This window comes from Temnothorax longispinosus, chromosome 3 (genome assembly GCF_030848805.1).
Source record: "Temnothorax longispinosus isolate EJ_2023e chromosome 3, Tlon_JGU_v1, whole genome shotgun sequence".
NCBI lineage: Eukaryota > Metazoa > Arthropoda > Insecta > Hymenoptera > Formicidae > Temnothorax > Temnothorax longispinosus.
This window is the reverse complement of record NC_092360.1, coordinates 1,833,073-1,852,147: the sequence shown is the minus strand read 5'-3', so window position 1 is coordinate 1,852,147 and position 19,075 is coordinate 1,833,073. Positions and strand designations below refer to the sequence as shown.

Genomic DNA, 19,075 nt, shown 5'->3' with positions numbered 1-19,075 from the left:
TATTTAATATTATTTATAAGTCGAAAGGCAAAAAGGACCCGACGGAGTACTTTTAAGGTGCCAAAAAGCACGGAGTCTTTTGAGGGTTAAGAGAAATATGTCGAAATATATATTTATTCTAATTGCATTATTTGTATTGTGCGTATATTTTATTTGTAATTTATTTTATTACAATCTGCAATCTGTCGATATTTCAAACTTAAGGTACCTCAACAAAAGAGGAATTAATTCGAGCCCATCCATATTCGAAATCCGTACGATTCAGACAATTCCAAAAAATATTTTGTCATAACCGTAAAAAAAGATTCGCATCACTGCGCAAAACCGTGTACATTAAATATCAATTTAAAAAAAAAAGGAGAAATACGAAATAAAGAAAAAATGTAAAACATGTGTTGTGATCGTCACCAAAAGTATCGTAAGATTAAATATCACACATTTATGTTTATATCACTTGAATTATGCAATAAGTGGCATAAAGTTAACTATCCATAGAAATTTATTTTTGTTTACCTATTTATTTACTTTGTGTAACTACTACAGCTTGAAAACTAAACACTCCTTCGCGCACCTTACACCGCCACTTATATAACTTTACGCGTTGTTCATCTATATTCCTACCACACCATCTGCTTAAAAAGTAATTTAGAAAATAATATTAAAAAATTTAGAAAATAAGATACGATAACCTACCACCACCCTACGGGCACTCGTACCCCCTTCCTCCCTAAAAATCGCGTGCGACGAAGGACGAAAACGGGCGCATCTCACCGAAAAGCTGACTGCCGCTTTTGCGGGGATATAATCGATAAGTCCGCGCGCGGGGACACGGGGGGAGGAAGAGGGGGCGAACAAGGGGGGCCCTCCCCCGTGCGGAGTGCGTGTCCTTGACGGGTCATCGTGATCACTCACCACTTGGGAGAACTGGGCGTTGAGATCGTGCTTGTCGATGGTACAGGACGTTTTGTGCGTGTCCTCGAGGTGAAGCTGCAGGACACGGACGTCCCGACAGGGGATGCCGCACTGAGGGCACCTTTCGCCACCCTGCTGCTGCTGCTGCTTCGCGGATGATCCGCCCTCGCTGTCGCCGCCACCACCCAGCCCCCCGCGCGTACCGCCGCTGCCACCACCACCACCACCTCCATCGCCGGCAACACTTCCACCTCCTGCGGTTGGCGCTCCACCCGCGCAACCTCCGCCCACCTCCGTATCCACGACACCTGCGTCGTCCTCGCTACAGCCTGTAACACGCGCACACGTGGCACGGTTTTTATATTTCGCCTCGGCTCTCGGCAGCGCGCCATCGCGCGAAATACACGGATCGAATCTCGAATCACGCGTTTAAGCCTTGCCGGCACCATCATCCTGCAGCGTGTATACATACACAGTTGGAAAACTTGTATTAAATTTAACATAAATCACACATGTCCCAAACGGCCCACTCAAATTTTTGTGTTATAATTTAACATAATATAGAATATATAGATGCGTTAAATGGTAACACTAATACTCTCTCTCTCTTTATGTTAATATTTCAACAAAAAAGAAATGTAATTTGAAGTTAATTGGGTGTACAATTATAACATAACGTTTATGATGAAATTAACACATAAGAAATGTTCTTTTTACATTTTACAAATGTAACAACTCAAACAGAATGTTGATTTTATAAAATACGTACACATTTAATAAATACGTACAAATTGTATTACTTTAACATATTTTGTAAATTATTTTAATAATTTTACATTTTATATTTGTTAAGTTTAGTTAACATAGTAGACATGTGTTAAATTTACACATGAATATGTTGATTATTTAATACAAAAACTTTAACCAGCAGACTTTTCACAAAAGTACCTATACACAAATTTTCTAACTGTGATATATAATTTGTTTTCAAATAGTTATTCTATAATCGATTTCTCCATTTTCGAAATCGCCATTTCCCTATCGAGAATCGAAGAATTTTTGTATTCAGAGTTTGATGAAATCAATCCTACCTTGATTTTTTCAAATTTATACTTGATATTTTCGTTCTCCTGAAAAGAGTTGTCTACCGTTGCACTGGATTCTTTAATCAATATCGTTTTGACGCGTACGAAAAAAAACGTGCTTGATAACGCGAATTTTGTAAGAATAATACAGATAAATAATATAATTTCAGTGAGAATTCAGTTATCGATTGATAAACACAGGATGTTGCACGAGCAAATAGATATAAAACGATTTCTCTGTGTTTACTCGTACAACGGAAGCAGCTAGTGTAAAATGCATTTTCGCATTTCTTCGAAATTATACATTGAGCTTATTTTGAGTTTTATCCTTAATTACCGGATAAAACTCGATTTATTCAGTTTGCATTTTGCGATGCGAGTACCGCGAATAAACGGTATATTGCGAGATGAAAATCTGGCACGTTCCATTCAGTTTTAATCAGGGATTGAAACGCGCATGGAACTACGCTGAGTTCAGATTTTGATGCCACAGAGAGACAAAGACAACCCTCTATGTAATATTGAAATCCAATCGACATTGTTACCATCTTTATCGCATTAAAATATACATCCTCTAGTTATAATATGCTTGTGTGATTCCGATCACTTCTATATAAAATACCTGGATCGAGCATTTTTGAACGTGATACACAGGTAAATCAAACCGTGTCATTTTTCGAAAAGATAAGAAACGACGTGCGTATACAAGATATAAAAAAAAAAAAGAATTCGAGAAACGTATATAGCAAAGCAAATGCACAAAAGTAGTAAAAAATACGTTCTTAAAACGCTAAACCTTTCTCAACATCCTATATGTGTATTTATGTATACCTCCATGTGTCTATCTTAACGTTATTTCATTAAGTATGTTAATTTTTCAACTTGAAATAAAAGCTTGCAAATTAGACATAGAAGTTTTACTAAATTTATTTCGGTAAGCGCGCTATACGTCAGATATAATTTAAATAGCTTGATTAATATCTGACGATATCTAATAAATAGAAGATTATATTCAAAATATGATTGCCACTGCTATTTTCATTTAGCATCAGTTTTTCGACCGAATTTCCATAAATGTTAGCAATCCAGGTGATCTATATAAAAGTCTGTGCATGGTTCTCTGAAATATCTTTTGATAACACGATGTTAATACATGCGGATCATTATTTACACGAAATGAAGATAAATAAGATCTTGCGTATATTTTACGATTTGACAATAGAGAACTAAGAATTGTAGAACAGAATCAGGCATCTCGTTTTTGGCACGCAATCTCATGCAGACACAATACCGTCTGTGAATAAACAATACCGACTATGTGACATTTTTATGCAAATACCCTTTTTGACTTAATTAGCTCCGTATAATCATTCTACAGGATTTGGGTCAACAAGTTTCATGAAAACATATTATTTATAGATTTTTGTCTCTCCTGAAAACTTTACTAATCGTCACATATACTACGTTTACGCGAGCGTTATTTCTGTCTTACGATAATTCACTCGTTTACACTCTGTGCAGTGAATTATCGTCAGTCACTACAAAACCCCGTTTACGCGGAGGAATTATCATAATTACTATAATTACTACAGAAGTAACGCTCGCGTAAACATAGCAATAGGCGGTATTGTTTACTCATCATTGACGATATATTCCGCGTGGCGTAATCAATCCTTAAAACGTCTCACTATTTAAATTTATATTCATGTCGAGTTAAGTGTCTAATGACATGATCAAATATCTAATTGAAAAGATTATATCCCGATCACATAATTTCACGTTTCATAGTCGTAAATTCTTAGCCAATTATGTTTGAGAAATTAAGTGGTTAACAATACAATCAAATGTCTAATGCATATACTACGTTTACACGAGCGTTACTTCTGTAGTAACTTAAGTACGATAATTCTTTCGCGTATAAACGGGATTTTCCTTCGCGTAAACGGGATTTTGTAGTAACTTATGATAATTTACTCCGCGTAAACAAGTGAATTATCGTAAGTTACTATAGAAGTAACACTCGCGTAAACGTAGTAATAATTGAAAAATCTCATTCTTTCAAAACTTCATTAAACGTTTAATAACTTAATATAAAAAAAAAACATATATGTACGTATTAAAACGAATTATATTTACATATAACTGGCTATAGATATATTCGTAAAATTGTAGATCATATTTAGATCGCGTGTCTCTTTGTCATCGAGATATTAATGTCCTACCCCACTATGGGATGCTGCGTGCTCGAAGCGAGACAGCGAAGCCGGCTATTCGGGATTCTCCGAGTTGGACCGCACGTGCAAGATTGGCGGCGATCAATCAGCTACGCGTATCTGGCGGCGAGTATCGGTTTACACGTGCGATGCGCGGAGTTAATCGTGACTACCTTCGCCAATTGCCAATACGCAATGGCCGGGTCGTCGCGTCAGTCGCATAATCCCCGGCGTGACGCACGTGCATCGGTGTGTGCACACGCATGTGTGGAATGCGTATATGTACGTCCGCCTGGAAAAAGAGACGCGTGCGCGATAGACACAATCGAATCGCGTAGAGATAGGGCGTAACGCCAAAATGCAAGAGAAAGAAATACGCGATGAGCGCTGCCAAATGTTTCGCGGCGCCGCGCTATTAGGTACATATATACGGGAATGCGTCTAAATGCATCTCTACATATCCACCGATGCGACGCTCAACCACGTTGTTGATCGAACGGCGATGACGTGTCGATTTCTGGTGGTAAAGAGAAAAGAAAAAAACAATGCCGATTAAATCAAGGAATTTTTCGACGGAAACGAATATCTCGAAATTGAAGGTAGAGCAGTCCCAGTAAACACTAAGTAACATGTAACTTATATGTTAGTTGTATAAGGTATCAATGCCTTAACAGTCAGAGGACACGAACCCATGTCTTTGTCATTTTAGTCCTTAAATATAAGTATAAACGCAAATTAACGTTTCGATACTATAACTAAAGTGTCAAAATACAAGAAAAATATTTTCATCTTGGATTTTAATTCGCGTTATACTTAATATTTAAATAATTAAACTAAAATGATAAAGGTGTCCAGACACAGGTACATGTCCACTGACTGTCCACAGGCATTGGTATACATTTACCTTAATTTCCTACTCAACAATGTAAATGTAATATAACACATGTGAGTCATTCTTAATTGTTGAGTATAGGAAATTTACAATTAACATGTAGGTAAAAGTTACATCTTACTTGGTGTTTGCTGAGGTCGGTCCAGAACGATTCTCGAAGAATGATCCTCTTGCTGCCATTGATATCAGCACTTTTGATATCGTTGAGAATCGTTTGATACATTCGAAGTAATTTTGAACGAGAAATATTATAGAATAATGCTTTATAATATAAAGACAAATATATATGTCTATTTAATTTGTGGTTCATAGATCTTTCAAAAATAAAGATTCGCAGAACGTATTATATCGTAAATGTCAATAATGAAACATTAACACACACATACACACACACATTACCTCCTACAATAAACATATAGAATATTATAATTCACAAGTAATCCTGAAGATTCTGTCTTAAAACTCTATGAATCGATAGCAGTGTATTCGCAGCACATCCACACTCATGCGATTCGTACACGGAATGAAGAACATCGTTCAGGTACGAGCCCGTCTAACAAAACCTTGGATCTTTTGAGAAATTTTCCACATCTGTAATCACTTAATTGTATCAGTTGCAATTTTTTATGTTTTCGAACCCAACAACCGTGATTAGCCGATCATTGATCACGCACATAAATAGGATAAAACATAAATAGAAAGACTGAATTTTCGTAATCGCGGATAGAAATGAATATTCGCGTTATTCCTAGCCACCATTTGCATCACATCGTTGACGTGTCCTTAACTTGAATGGCACACACATGTTATGCATATGCGATAGAAAAAGAAGCCGTGACGACGGGGAGGGAGCGTGTCAATCGGGGAGTAACATTATTCATGTACAAAGGTGTGTCAAAAGAATGATTGTTAAAAAAACGTGACGCGAAGTGAAGAGCATGCAGGGTAGGTATACACAAAATAGGAGAAAGTGTATTTTTACATGGCCGTTTGAATTTTCGACAAACCTATTGTCGGTGTGATCGGATTAAAATGTCCCTCCTGCTCGACGTACGATGTCCCACCGATAATCGTATACGTGCTAATCCGATACTGATGTCGACGTCGCGTCGGGCTGATTGCGGTGCGTTTAACGATTTATATATTAGCAGCCACGTCCACGAATTGAACTCGTAACGAATTAATATTTAATTACTATGAATTAATAGATATTTGTGTAACAAGTGCTGTAAGTTGGAAATTGGACGTGCGGAGTGGACGGCGATCACCCGCACGTCCAATTTTTAACTTAACACACGTGTTAACACCCTATTTTATATTACAAGTGCGTGGAAAGTGGCCCATTACGCGCGTGTCACGCGCGTAATGTGCCACTTTCCACGCACGTGTGATGTAAAATCTTTTACGTCGCGTGTGTGCAAACGATTAAACCGAGAGGGAGAGGGAAGAAGAGAGGAAGAAAACTTTTAAATAATTTTCTTCTTCAAATAAGGACATTTTTCAAACTTTGTTAAAAGGAACAAACACACACACACACACACACACACACACACACACACACAAAATTTATTTTAAAATATTTCAATAAATGAAGTCCTTGAATTTTATAACATGTATTTTTAATTAAAAAATTTCAAAATTAAAAAATTAATTGTTCATATAAAAGCATTAAATCCGTAATCTGCATTAATTTGTATGTCAATACCATCTCGAAATTGACGATTTCAGCTATAAATATGACAAATTTCTGTTTATTGTCTTTTAGATTTTTTATTATATTACTTTTATCTATTCAAAAAAGCTAAAATGTATTCTTATGGAAACTGTATTTATATATATTTATCTTTTATTATATTATTATATTCTAGTAACATGTAATATATAATATATAGAATATGTAATACTCGGACAGATTCGGATTAAGAGAGTGTCGGAGAAGCGGTTGGGCGTGCAAGCTATGTACAGAAACGTCTGCAAATGCGCAGAATTTCTCGTAGCTATAATGCTCGCGGCGATCGTGCGCGGTGCGAATCTCACACCAGGCATGGCACATTAATCTCGCGTAGGTAGATGGGTGGATACACGCGCGCACACGCGGCATTTGCTGATGCGAAAATGCTATAGACGTAAGTCAATGCGCGTAAGTTTGCGCGCTGCCGTAATTAATATGCTGTTACACGGTAACTTTGCGAAATCGGAAACGACACTCGGCAACGCTATGCGAGCTCCTAAATACAGACGCAAGACAATCTTCTTGAACGTACCGTTTAATTAAGGGCTAGACTAACTGCACTAAGCGGTTCTGTCACCGAATCTACATCTGTTTCGGTTTTGTAAAAATTGTTAACTAAACTTTCACAAATAGCAAAATATTTTTTAATAACAATATTATTAACATGTATTTTAATAATATTAGTAATCGTTATTTAAAAAATAATATTTTATTATTCTTTTTAAAATAAAAATGGGCACTTATTATGTTTATCATAATTAGTTATTGTTATAAACTTAAGTTATTATAAATATTGGACCTAGTTACTCAATAATTTTATCATTTTAATAATATATATTATTTATTTTTAATTCTTTTAGACAGAGATTAATTTTATTCGACCCCTTGGAGTTAGTTACAAAAGACTCCGTTTTTTATATACCTACATATGACATCCATATAGAACATACAAAAAAATTTAACGTAAAAAACTTAAATCTAGACCTAACTATCTGTTATCTATGACACATACGCATACACACACACACACACACACACACACACACACACAAACATGCTCTTGCATCCTATAATCTAAATGATTGATTTTTATATATTAGTATTTTAAAGTACATCAATTATCACGCGTCATTATTTTTAAGCTTCGAAAATCAAAACCTGAATTGATAGAGAAATAAATATACGACGATGTAATTTTTTTTATTAGAGAAAACGCATTTTAAGCGTATAAAAACATGCTAGCGGTCGTTTTCAAGCGTTAATCAAAAGCTACGAGGCAAACGGGAAGTTGGCTGTATCTCTCCGGATTGCGTCCGGAGAGCACGCTCACGGCTTCCACGAAGACGAACTTTGCTCGCCGTGAGGCCGATAAGAGACGTCGAAACGGGTCAGAGCCGTGACCTTTCTTGCCTTCCTATGTACGCGATCCATGAAGCTCGCCGTCGCGGTGGTGGAGCTATGTCGCTTATGCTTTTAATTGCGCGCCCAGCGTAACGAAACGCGATACCGAGCATTCCGAAACGACACGAACGTTTCGCAATTCATCTGTGTTCTCCTTCTTACGTAAAAAATGACGAGAGGCTTGCCCTTTGTTATGGAAATGGAAACTTTTTGTGATAGCGTGTTCCGAATTCAGTAATCGTTAACGTTGTATCAAGTGTTATCGAGTACGAGAAACGATAATGTAAATTTCGTAATACGAAGAAAATTGAGTAATCGTAAAAAAATTATTCTCTAAATTTGAGATGAAAATTAATGGTGAATTGAAGAACTCGAGCTCGCATCGAATAACGAATATGAGGCTGCAGGAGTGCGCGGCGCGTTACGATATCGCGAAGTACTTGGCCGATACCTTATTACGAAGCAAACACTTTATGGAAGGTAAACACTTTTGCGAGCCATGACGTAATACTCGACGCAATTTCGCCATCTTCGCGCTTCCCCTGCATAGGGCAAGGGTTAACTTCGCCGCGAGCGTTAAACGCGAGCGCGCGATTCGCCGCGAGTGTGCGAGCGCGAAGGCGAAGCGAAGCCTTCCCGCGAACTGTCTGTCCTCGGGAGGAAGAGACGCGCCACAAATGACGTCAGCGGAATGTGGAAACCGGCGTATAGCAAATTGCGAGCAATACCGTGCAATCTCGGATACTCGGGACTCGGGAGAGCGCTCACACACGGCGCGCGGCGCGCGCGGCGACGCGATGCCGGGCCGTGCGTTATTGTTGAATCGCGTGACAAAAAGGACGAGATTAATATAGAGCCACCTTTTGTGTACGTCGCAGCGCCGCATTGCGTAACGACGTCGAAATACACATGCATCTGGACTAAATTAAATAATATTTATGCGTCAATATCACCAGGCATAAAATCCCATGTGATGACAAATGCAGAGCTTTGAGAATTGTGGAATTTGATCTGAAATAAATTGTTTCAAGCTTCCTACTCCTTTCTTTGCTGAAACAGTCGCGCTGTTTCTTTCGTCAATCCGGCAGGATAATTACGACGGAAAAAAATGTAACATTGAGATATCTTTCAACAAAATAGTCTATAAAAATTGTTAACAAAAATCAGAAGAGATGATAATGAAGAATTTAAAGATATACAAATGAGATCTCCTTATCTCTTCGCACGCAATCATGAAACAACTTCGTTTTATTAATTCATTTATGATTCTTAACAATTTGATAACGTAAATACTTAAAAAAATAAAGATTTGTTTAGCATTTGAAGAGCTTGCAGGTGATTCAATTATCCGGGTGGATTTTTTTAAATTGACATAAAAATCAAATCTTTTTTCCTATATGTTAATATAATAATAACATTATATAATAACATTAAACGTACAAGATGCGCTATATATAGAGATATAAAACCTTGAAGATGACTATCGGTTAGCTTACTGAAAAATATCGCTGAGTCACATTTATCCACCGCCACAATAATACTGATTGACCATCATACGTTCCTTTTTTTTTCCTTTATATTGAAGCGCGTGACGCGTAACCTAATTTCACGAAGTCTCATAAAGACACGCGCGCGCGTACATACATTCTATTCGCGGACGAATTTGCAAGACGACATTTCCTGGGATTATCATCTCCGCAGACAGCAGCATCAATTGTTCCTCGAGAGTGTGGGTAGTTCGTGACACGCGATTGCTGCACAAGTCCCTGAAATTTCGCGCGTAAATTACTGAGGAAAACGTAACAATAACATTTAAGATCAGAAAGCGGATGTAGAAATACTTTTTTAGAAATTGCGGTAATTTGTAAGTATTTACGTTATCAAATTGTTAAGAATTATAAATGAATTAATAAAACAAAGTTGTTTCATTATGATATTGCGTGCGAAGAGATAAGGGAGATCTCATTTGTAGTTCTTTTAAATTCTTCACTATCATCTCTTCTTATTTTTGTCAACAATGTATTAATTCGTTACCGATATTGGAAGATTCCATTCCATCACTAAATGTTTTTATATAAGCTTGATAATTTTTTGTCGTTTCCACGTAAGATAGGGGTACGTTACAAAACGCGCGTTAGGATAAAAGTATTATATATATAGCAATGATTCCACGTATCAGCGGTATCGCGGAATAAGTCGCGTATTATCGCGTAACAATCATTCGATTCCCTGAATAATGTGGTCGTTCACGTTATCATATTACTGCACGATACGCAAATGTATCGAGATACTTTCTTGCGGGTTTGTCTGGTGCGTCGTCACGGAAAACCGCAATTTCCGCCGTTTCTTACTTTAACGCTGATTACATTTATGGTTCGATGCCATCGATTACGCGTAAGCTTCCAGTTACTCGTGTAAATGCGCATTCCAGTGGCATGGCATATATGACATCATTGGAATTATACGCTGACCGCTACACAAATATTTAAAGAGATATCGCTTCATTTGCTTATTTTACCGCGATATATGATTTGTACATTTTATAAATAATTTTATAAAATAATAATGTAGTAATATGTAATCGCTGTAAAAAGTTCAACAATCTTTTTAGATAATTAAATAAAGAAGACAATTCTATATATATGGGTTCTATGATGGCTAGTATGGCAGCCGGTTTTCTGACGACCGCCCATATCTACGGAATGCCGATAAAAAAGACGATCGGTGGGCAGGGCCTTAAAGAGCCGGGGAGGATAGAGGCGCGCGCGCGCTTACGTCATCCGGCAACGTGGATTAAGCCGTAAAGGCGCGTTCGCACGGCGCCGAAGATATGGATGGGCGAACGAACGAGGTCCCTGGGTCGCGTGTGCGTCGCTGCCGACTACGGCACGGTGCTAAGTAAACGATTTCTCGGAGAGGTCATTGAGCTTGCTAGGGCGCGGGCGGCCGCCGCCATCTTCCAGAACGTTAAAACCACTTCGACGCGCTCCCATAAACGCGCGGCGCGGTGTGCGGCACGGTAATCCGCGCGCTTGTCCTACCAATCAAAATTATTGAGCAACCACCGACATACACGCAGGCACCGGTCCTGGATGTGTGCGCGTGTGGAACGAAGGGAATAAAATATCGCCCGAACGCGATCCCGGCCCAGTATCATAACATCAATGAAGGAGAAGAAGCCAAGATGGCGCGGGGGTTCGAGAATGAGCCACGTGTCTTGCGGGAGATTATACGATTATACGCGTATACGAGGCGCGCCGCAAATCGCGCCCTTGATTTTAACGACAGACGCAGAGAATTCCGTTTTTCCTTCACTTATGAGAATAATGATCGTCATTCGAGTATTATATTACGTTTCATAACTTGCATATACATTATCTTGACGAAGAAACTTAAAAAAATTAGAATTCTATCGTCCTGTTGTTGTCTCTAATGCCAATCGACTGGCTCTCACCAAGAGTCGATTTGGCACATGCTAGTAAAATCATTGGAGCTAACAGCAGCAATCGCAACAGCACACATACACGCATCGCACACCTTGCTACATATCTAAAGAGACAGATTTCCATTGACGTGCGTTTCATTCGAAAATGTGCATGAAAATCCCTTGAATTATGTTGACGAAATAATCTTTATTACGTACTGCTCTATGATCATGCAATACCTATAAAGTTTTGAAATAAATTGCAATGTGCGAACACTTGCATGATTATACGATCAGCATTTTATGTATGTGTGTATATATGTAATTTAAAAGAATATATATTTATGGACTGTGGATATTTTTCCTTATTAAATTACAATTAAATTAAGTTACAATTAAATGACAGATATAAAATTTTGTTATCTCTATTCGCCTTTCTGTATAGCCTCTCTTCACGAAAGGATCTTCTTTTTCATTCGTTATTAATTCGGAAATTATTAGTATCTGATTTAACGATCTATTAATGATCTATTAACGCATCTCAGATAGCACAAATCGTCCTCAGGACGTCCTGGATGTACTGATAATGACCTGAAGACGTATGTGCTATCTGGGATTAATGCAAACGTCTTGTAATGCCCGATGATAACGAGTTGCTATATAGAAAACAAGACGCATATTATGAAAATAGGTAAAACAGTTTACACTGCTCGTTAATCGTAAACATACGAAGAAAATCGTTATCTCTGCGCGAGAGAAATATTGACGCGTTTCTCTATTACTGAGAAAAATTGAACTCGGATAATGACTGGCACGATTTTATCTATTCGGAGTCGCGTGAGTCGTATTATCTTACGTAGACTGTGTCAAAAAAGCTCATGCTGTTTCCGAAGCAAAGAAGTACAATGTTAAAATTTCTGGATTTTAAAAATAAAAGTTATTAAACATCTCATTTTCTTTTTCACGCAAAAAATAAAATGCACACAGTGAAAATTCGCGTTGCTTGTCACTTTCTTTTAAAGGGAGGATGTTTTCTTGTAAAAATATGGAATTAAAATAGCGTTTGTTCACGCGCATTAAATAGAAAGAATTGAACCAATACGATATATTGATAAAAGAGTACAAGAGGCCGCAAAAAAAATACAGATATATCCAGGCCTGGTTCATTCATCCCGCTCTGAAGTACGGGGTGAACATTATCTTTCCACGAGAACAATGCGCTTCCTCGCTCGTGCACGTGGATGCACGCGCTGCATAAACAGCATCGAATTCCGGCCTTCTCCCTTTGAGAGACGCGCCGGTAAAGTATAATGCCCTAATGTCAAAGAAATCTGTTCAATCGCACTTTTCACAGAATGTGACAGCTATCTCTGGTTAATTGCTCCTTTGTTAATTATCGCTTCTGTCTTGATTTTGATCGCAAAATTTTACTGTATTTTTCGTTGTTATAAACATGCGAAAATAATCTCTATATCAAATCGAAACAATGGCAACCCAATGAGACTTAAAGCTGTTTCATCTGCATCGAAAATTAAACTCCGTAAATTTATAACAGTTTTAATTCTTAGTAATTATCTTCGTAATATCGCACAAACACTTTTATTTATTCGAAATACGAAATATAATAGAAATAAATATCGAAGGAAGTAAATTGGGCTAGTGAACCAAGTTGTTGTTATTGCTAAATATACATGTATTGTCCTCTAAATAAGTATCACCAATATATAATGTCAAACATTTCGACCTGTAATGAGATCATCTTCAGTGTGCGGACAAAGAATAACGGCGGTAATTCGAAACGTATATAAGACGTTATTAATTACGTAAATACGAACGGAATTTGAGATATATGTGCAACGCTTATAATTTTCTTGTTGATGTGATAAAAAGCAATTTTGTTGGAAAAGCTAATTAAGTCTCGAGAAATAAAGTTAGAACTGTGTCGTCATTCCCCAAGACTGCAGTGTCAAATTGCATTGTGAGTAGAAACTGGAAACTAAAAACGGTTAATTCCACACCGAAAGAGAAATTTCATATGTATATCTTGTGGATATTTAGGTAAAAAGGTGGACGCGTTTAGGTAAAAAAAAAGAAAAGAAAAAGTTTATTCACCCACGACCCATGTTTCGAGTTATTCTTTGTCTGCGTATTCAAGATGACTCGTAGCAAGTCGAAACGTTTGACATTATATTAGTGAGATTTATTATTAGAAGACACTATCATCTGCACTGAATAAATAATACCGTCAATCTATGTGTGACAATTAATTAAGTTTTCAGAAGAGACAAAATACTATGCCAAAAATGAGATATACATGTAACTTCTTGAATGAACATTGAAACTCTGTAATTAATATCTGTAATTAATATGTGGTCAAAAAACTTGTTGGTCCAAATCCTGCAAAATGATGATACGGAATAATCGAAGCCATTTGCAGAAAAATGTCATATAGGCAGTATTACTTATTCACAGACAATTTTAATTTAGCAATAACAATTAGCTTGGTTCACTAACCGTATTTAGTTCCCTTCGGTTTTAATCTATTGAACTTTAATGACTTATTTGAGAAATAAATATAACTTTTATTACCTATTTGCATTGCTTCTTTATACTCTTCTTCTTCTTCTTCTTTTAAAGAGAGTTCCCTCTCGTTAGTTCTTTGCTTTAGTATATATATCTCAGAAATGTTATAGGCACCATGCCTACGTATTTAATGGGAAATTTCGCTACGTTTAATGCATTTTTTAACGCGAAAACGGTCTACGGAAAACTGTCTAAACTTAGCCGCGTGAGGCATGGTCACAGAAACAACGTATATGCTTTTCTATACACGCGCAACTTTTGTTTGGCTATTGTAGCCGTAGAGACGAAAATAAAAGCCGGCATTTTCGTGCGCCAATATTAGGAATAGTTAAATATTTTCGTACGGGGCACGACTTCGTTGCTACCTGACTCGGTGTGTAATCACCGGTCACACATCCGCGCCCGCGCGCCATATCAGACTGGCTCCACTCGCGTTTGCTGCGCCGCGCGGGGAGCACGCCGACGACGCCGAGTTGATTTTTGGCTTTCCGCGAGTTTCGGGTTACGTGCCTCGCGCCGCTCTTCGGTGATCGAGATCGACACGATCGTCGAAATTCGAATCATCTAGGAAATATATACATAGGTGTTTTTCTACATTTCTTTGTTATTTCTCTTTGTTTGTTATCTTTGTTTGTTTCTCGCAGCAGGAGGATTTTAAAGGGTCTCGAATCTCCCCTCCCTCCCAGGCAACCTATTCAAACGCATGAAGGGGCAATTAAATGAACTTTCCGTATGTATAAACGTTATTTATATATATATATTTATGGTTTTTTTTTAAATAAAAGTCACATTCTTTGAAAATGTTACATTATATCACATAAAATATAATAAATATTGTACATACATTATAAATGATATAGAAACAATATAATAAGTATTACACAATATAATCAATATTATAGAAACTTTAAATGCATCTTTCTTCCAGATTATAGCATGTGTCTTTCTTCCAGTTACCATTTAAATTTTATAGTCAGTCCAACAGATTTACTTTCAAATAAAGACTGCAAATAAAAATAAATTGTTCTTGAATTAAAAAAACAAGAATTTTTTTACACAATGAAAAGTATTGGATTAAGATCGAATCTAATTTGACCATAAACATATTTTTAATTTCCAGTTTCCTTCAGAATTTCTCCGGAGGAATATCAGGTTTCTCTTTTAGTTGCAATTTCTAGCCATTTTGAAAATTGCATTTTACGCTTCTTTCTTCAAAAGATATAGAGCTTTAAAGAAAATGAAGCAGCCTTTGTTAGAAGATAAAATTCTTTTAACAGAGTAAAAGGTAACGATATTAGACGATTAATTGAATTTTCTGATTGAAATACAGTAAAGAATATTAGAAACTTCCTACAATCTCAAGCCATTTGAGAAATCACTTAACAGTATTTTGCAACTTTGTCATCACTAGAGACAGAAACTAAAGATTTCTTTTAAGAAAAGAACAGTCTTTCGTACGAGAAGAATCTTTTCAAGAAATGAGATGTCGGCCTTTGTTTGTACCTTCGTATATTCGTATATTTCTTTAAATTTAGAAAACTTTTGGATTGTAAATATATTTTTAAAGAATTTTATTAAGACGACTTGTAGTATATTTGCAAGTAAAATTAAAATTCAAAATTAATTAGTTTGGAGCAAAATTAACAAATTAAATACTGGAGATTCTCTGATTTACGCTTTTATTAAAATATAATTGAAGATCATGTCGGCAAAAAATAAGAGTAGAAAATGCGATTTATAAATTTAATTATTACCTCATTTATAATTTCTTCACTTTTATCAGCGGTTCTCTAAATTATCTAAGTTGTTTGTATTTTGTATGTACATCAATGTGTGAGAAATATCAGTATTTTTTATAGCGTTCAATGGCGTGGAATCGATATCTTTTTTTTTCTGCATAATCATCAGTGGTACGCGACTAATCGTACTTATGAATGATGAGTGGTGATGGGCCTATCAAGGTCTAAAACTGATGATGCGCGTATATCGCGAGAATAGTAAGACTCATTAATGGGTAAATCGGCCAAGGTGGATCTTGCATCTTCTATGCATTTGTACAAGGCGAAAGGAATGGTAATAAATTGGACTATATGTCACAAATATAAGTCAATCTAGGAATTAAAAAAAAAAAAACCGTATTATACACACAACTGTCGACAATATCGAATTCTGTATTTCAATTTGGCTTATAATTTTTGAAACATTTCATGCAATAACGTAATCCAATCCTTCAAAATAAACAAATCAAATCGTAATAAATTTTCTTATGTCAAAGTCTAATAGAATAATGGCTCATATCTTCTCACTTTTCCTTGCTACCTATGTAACACGGCATGTTTTTAGTGTAGGTATATATTTATATAATTTCATGTATAAAATATGACTCATGAAACTGATTAAATATACTATACAATTATTTATAATTGATTGGAAGGAGGTGATCGGCGAAAACGGTTTTTTAATATCAATATAGCATATATGAATAGACAAATATCTATATAATCTTGCTACAGATATATGTTCACGAATTTTTCAAAAGAAATTCGTAACAATGGTACGATTTAATCAGTTTCGTGAGTCACTGTACGTTGAAAAAAGCGAGAAAAAAGTAGAATAAATTTTAAAAATCAAAAAGAGTATCAAAGATAATAATCTAAGATAATTTTATTTTAATTTCTTTAATATCAAGACCACAGAAAATTATTGATGATTATACAATAATCTTGTTTTTCTTTTTTCAAAACACATTAAAACACTTCGTAGATTTAGACTATGTCATTAAAATTTTATTCAATTTTTATTTTTATTTATTAAGAACTGTTATCTGGTTTAATTTGTACTTTAATTGTGTGAAATTGTGAGAAACAAGAACGATCACGAGATAAAATGACTTCCTTATAGGAGTTATTATCTAGGAACGATGCTGGGCCCGGTATCGATTTTCGTGAAACAGGAGACGATGGACAGTCGACAGTGGAGTCAATCGCAGATGCTCTGCCTCGTCCATTAAATGCCGCCTTATATCACGCAGGCGATATAGGTCGCGCACGTGCAGCGGCACGCGTTCTGCGAATTTTCCGAGACTCATCGAGACGAAAACCAAATGATGAAGTTATGCATCCGCGCCTACGCGAAAATCGAATTCTGTGTACGAGGTGTCTTTGACACGTTTCGTTTAGACGTTTAGAGTTTTAGACTTTCATATACTTCAGAGTTCATTTAGATCCACGGGCTTTCTGATTGACTTGAGGTTGATGACCAAGTCGCAAAATAAGACTTAAAAAAATTGATTATTCTCGTTAACACAATACGTCACATTTATCGAATACGTTTTTAGGTTTAATATGTACCTTAATTAATGCACTTTTTAAATTACAGCAGCTTCTAAGCCATAAACAAAGACGACGACTAAGCTATTCGGTCTCTCCATGCAATATTTAAATCAACGCCCTATATATACATATAAAGAAAATGGTTAATATATTCTGAATAATTTAATACTGTATTCTGCTTTTATCGTAAATTGTTTACTTATTATTCTATAAAAGATTACGAATTTCAACACAAAAGAGTATTTAAATGAGCAGAATTTTTTTGCTAATTTTTTTTAAGTTCGCTTAGCCCATCCTATTATTAATTACAAAGAATAGATTAATTTTGATAATACTTTGAAAGCAAGAAAGACTATCAATATCCAAACTAAAAAATTATTTAAAACAAACTAAATAAGTATTCGTATTTTTTCTAAAAATTGTATTTTCTGCTATGTTTATATCTAAATTAATTGTCTAATATTATTATAAATTTAAAAATGTTGCTTATAATATACATATGTATCTTTACGCAATGATTATACTTATTTGTTTAAAATATTTGTTAAATTTAAAAGAAATATTAAATTTGATCTCTCAAATTAGTCAAGAAATGAAGAGAAGACCCAAAAATCGCAAGACACATGTCAATGTATATACGCTCGGTGTTACTGGGTGATTCAGATACTTTTTTTCGAAGAATTTCGGAATACATAAAAGAATTGCGGATCATAATTGCATCGATAATGCTGCATAGTTCAATGATTCGCGATTTTGTGTATTTCGGAATTATAATATTAAAAAAAATATATCGTAATTTCATTGTATACAACATACGCGGTGTAAGCACTCCCCAAAAAAATGACACTCCCGCGCATATGCCATGCTCAATTCGCTTAGTTGTGTGCTACGCTGTCCCTGGCCGTAAGGTTAAATTAAAATTTAAAAGCTATAACTGAGAAATTAAGCTTTAGGATCGCAAACATCTTTTATACAATTTTAAACGAACTTTAATAGAGTTCCAATATTTAAAGATTAATTATTTAATATTAAAAATTAAAAGGGATGCTCTTTGTGTGAGAGAGAGAGAGAGAGAGCAGTCAATTCATATAATCGACAAATTCCATATTCAATCCTGATTGTCATTCCATGTGTGCCTCGATTTTATAAGAAGTTCAATTGAAGAGTTAAAAAATGTTAGTGAAAAAGTATGAAATGTGTGTGTATCATAACCCGTTTAAAGAATCCAGATTTCGTTTCATTTAATATTCAATAAATATTAAAAAAACTAAAGCTCTACAAATTATATATATATTTCTTTTCGATATGTTTGTTAAAGTAAACTTGTTAGTTAAGAGATGCATATAGAAAATAACTGTCATCTATATAATAAATCTATTAAATCTATTAAACATCTAAAACATAAATCTTCTCAAATGGATATAATACACTCATCAATATTGCAGTGACTTCTAATTACGTGACAGAGTAATGTTTGACAAGACAAAAGAATCAAAGCAGT

At 35.7% G+C, this 19,075-nt stretch overlaps 1 protein-coding gene across 1 annotated transcript in view; it reads right to left on the bottom strand.

Moving 5' to 3' along the window:
- Zfh1 (Zn finger homeodomain 1) overlaps window positions 1-19,075 on the bottom strand; it is a 34,914-nt gene that overhangs the window by 12,556 nt on the left and 3,283 nt on the right. Inside the window, exon 2 of the mRNA XM_071772449.1 lies at window positions 913-1,241. Coding sequence (XP_071628550.1) covers window positions 913-1,241 — 329 coding nt within the window. The remainder of the gene's footprint in view (window positions 1-912; window positions 1,242-19,075) is intronic.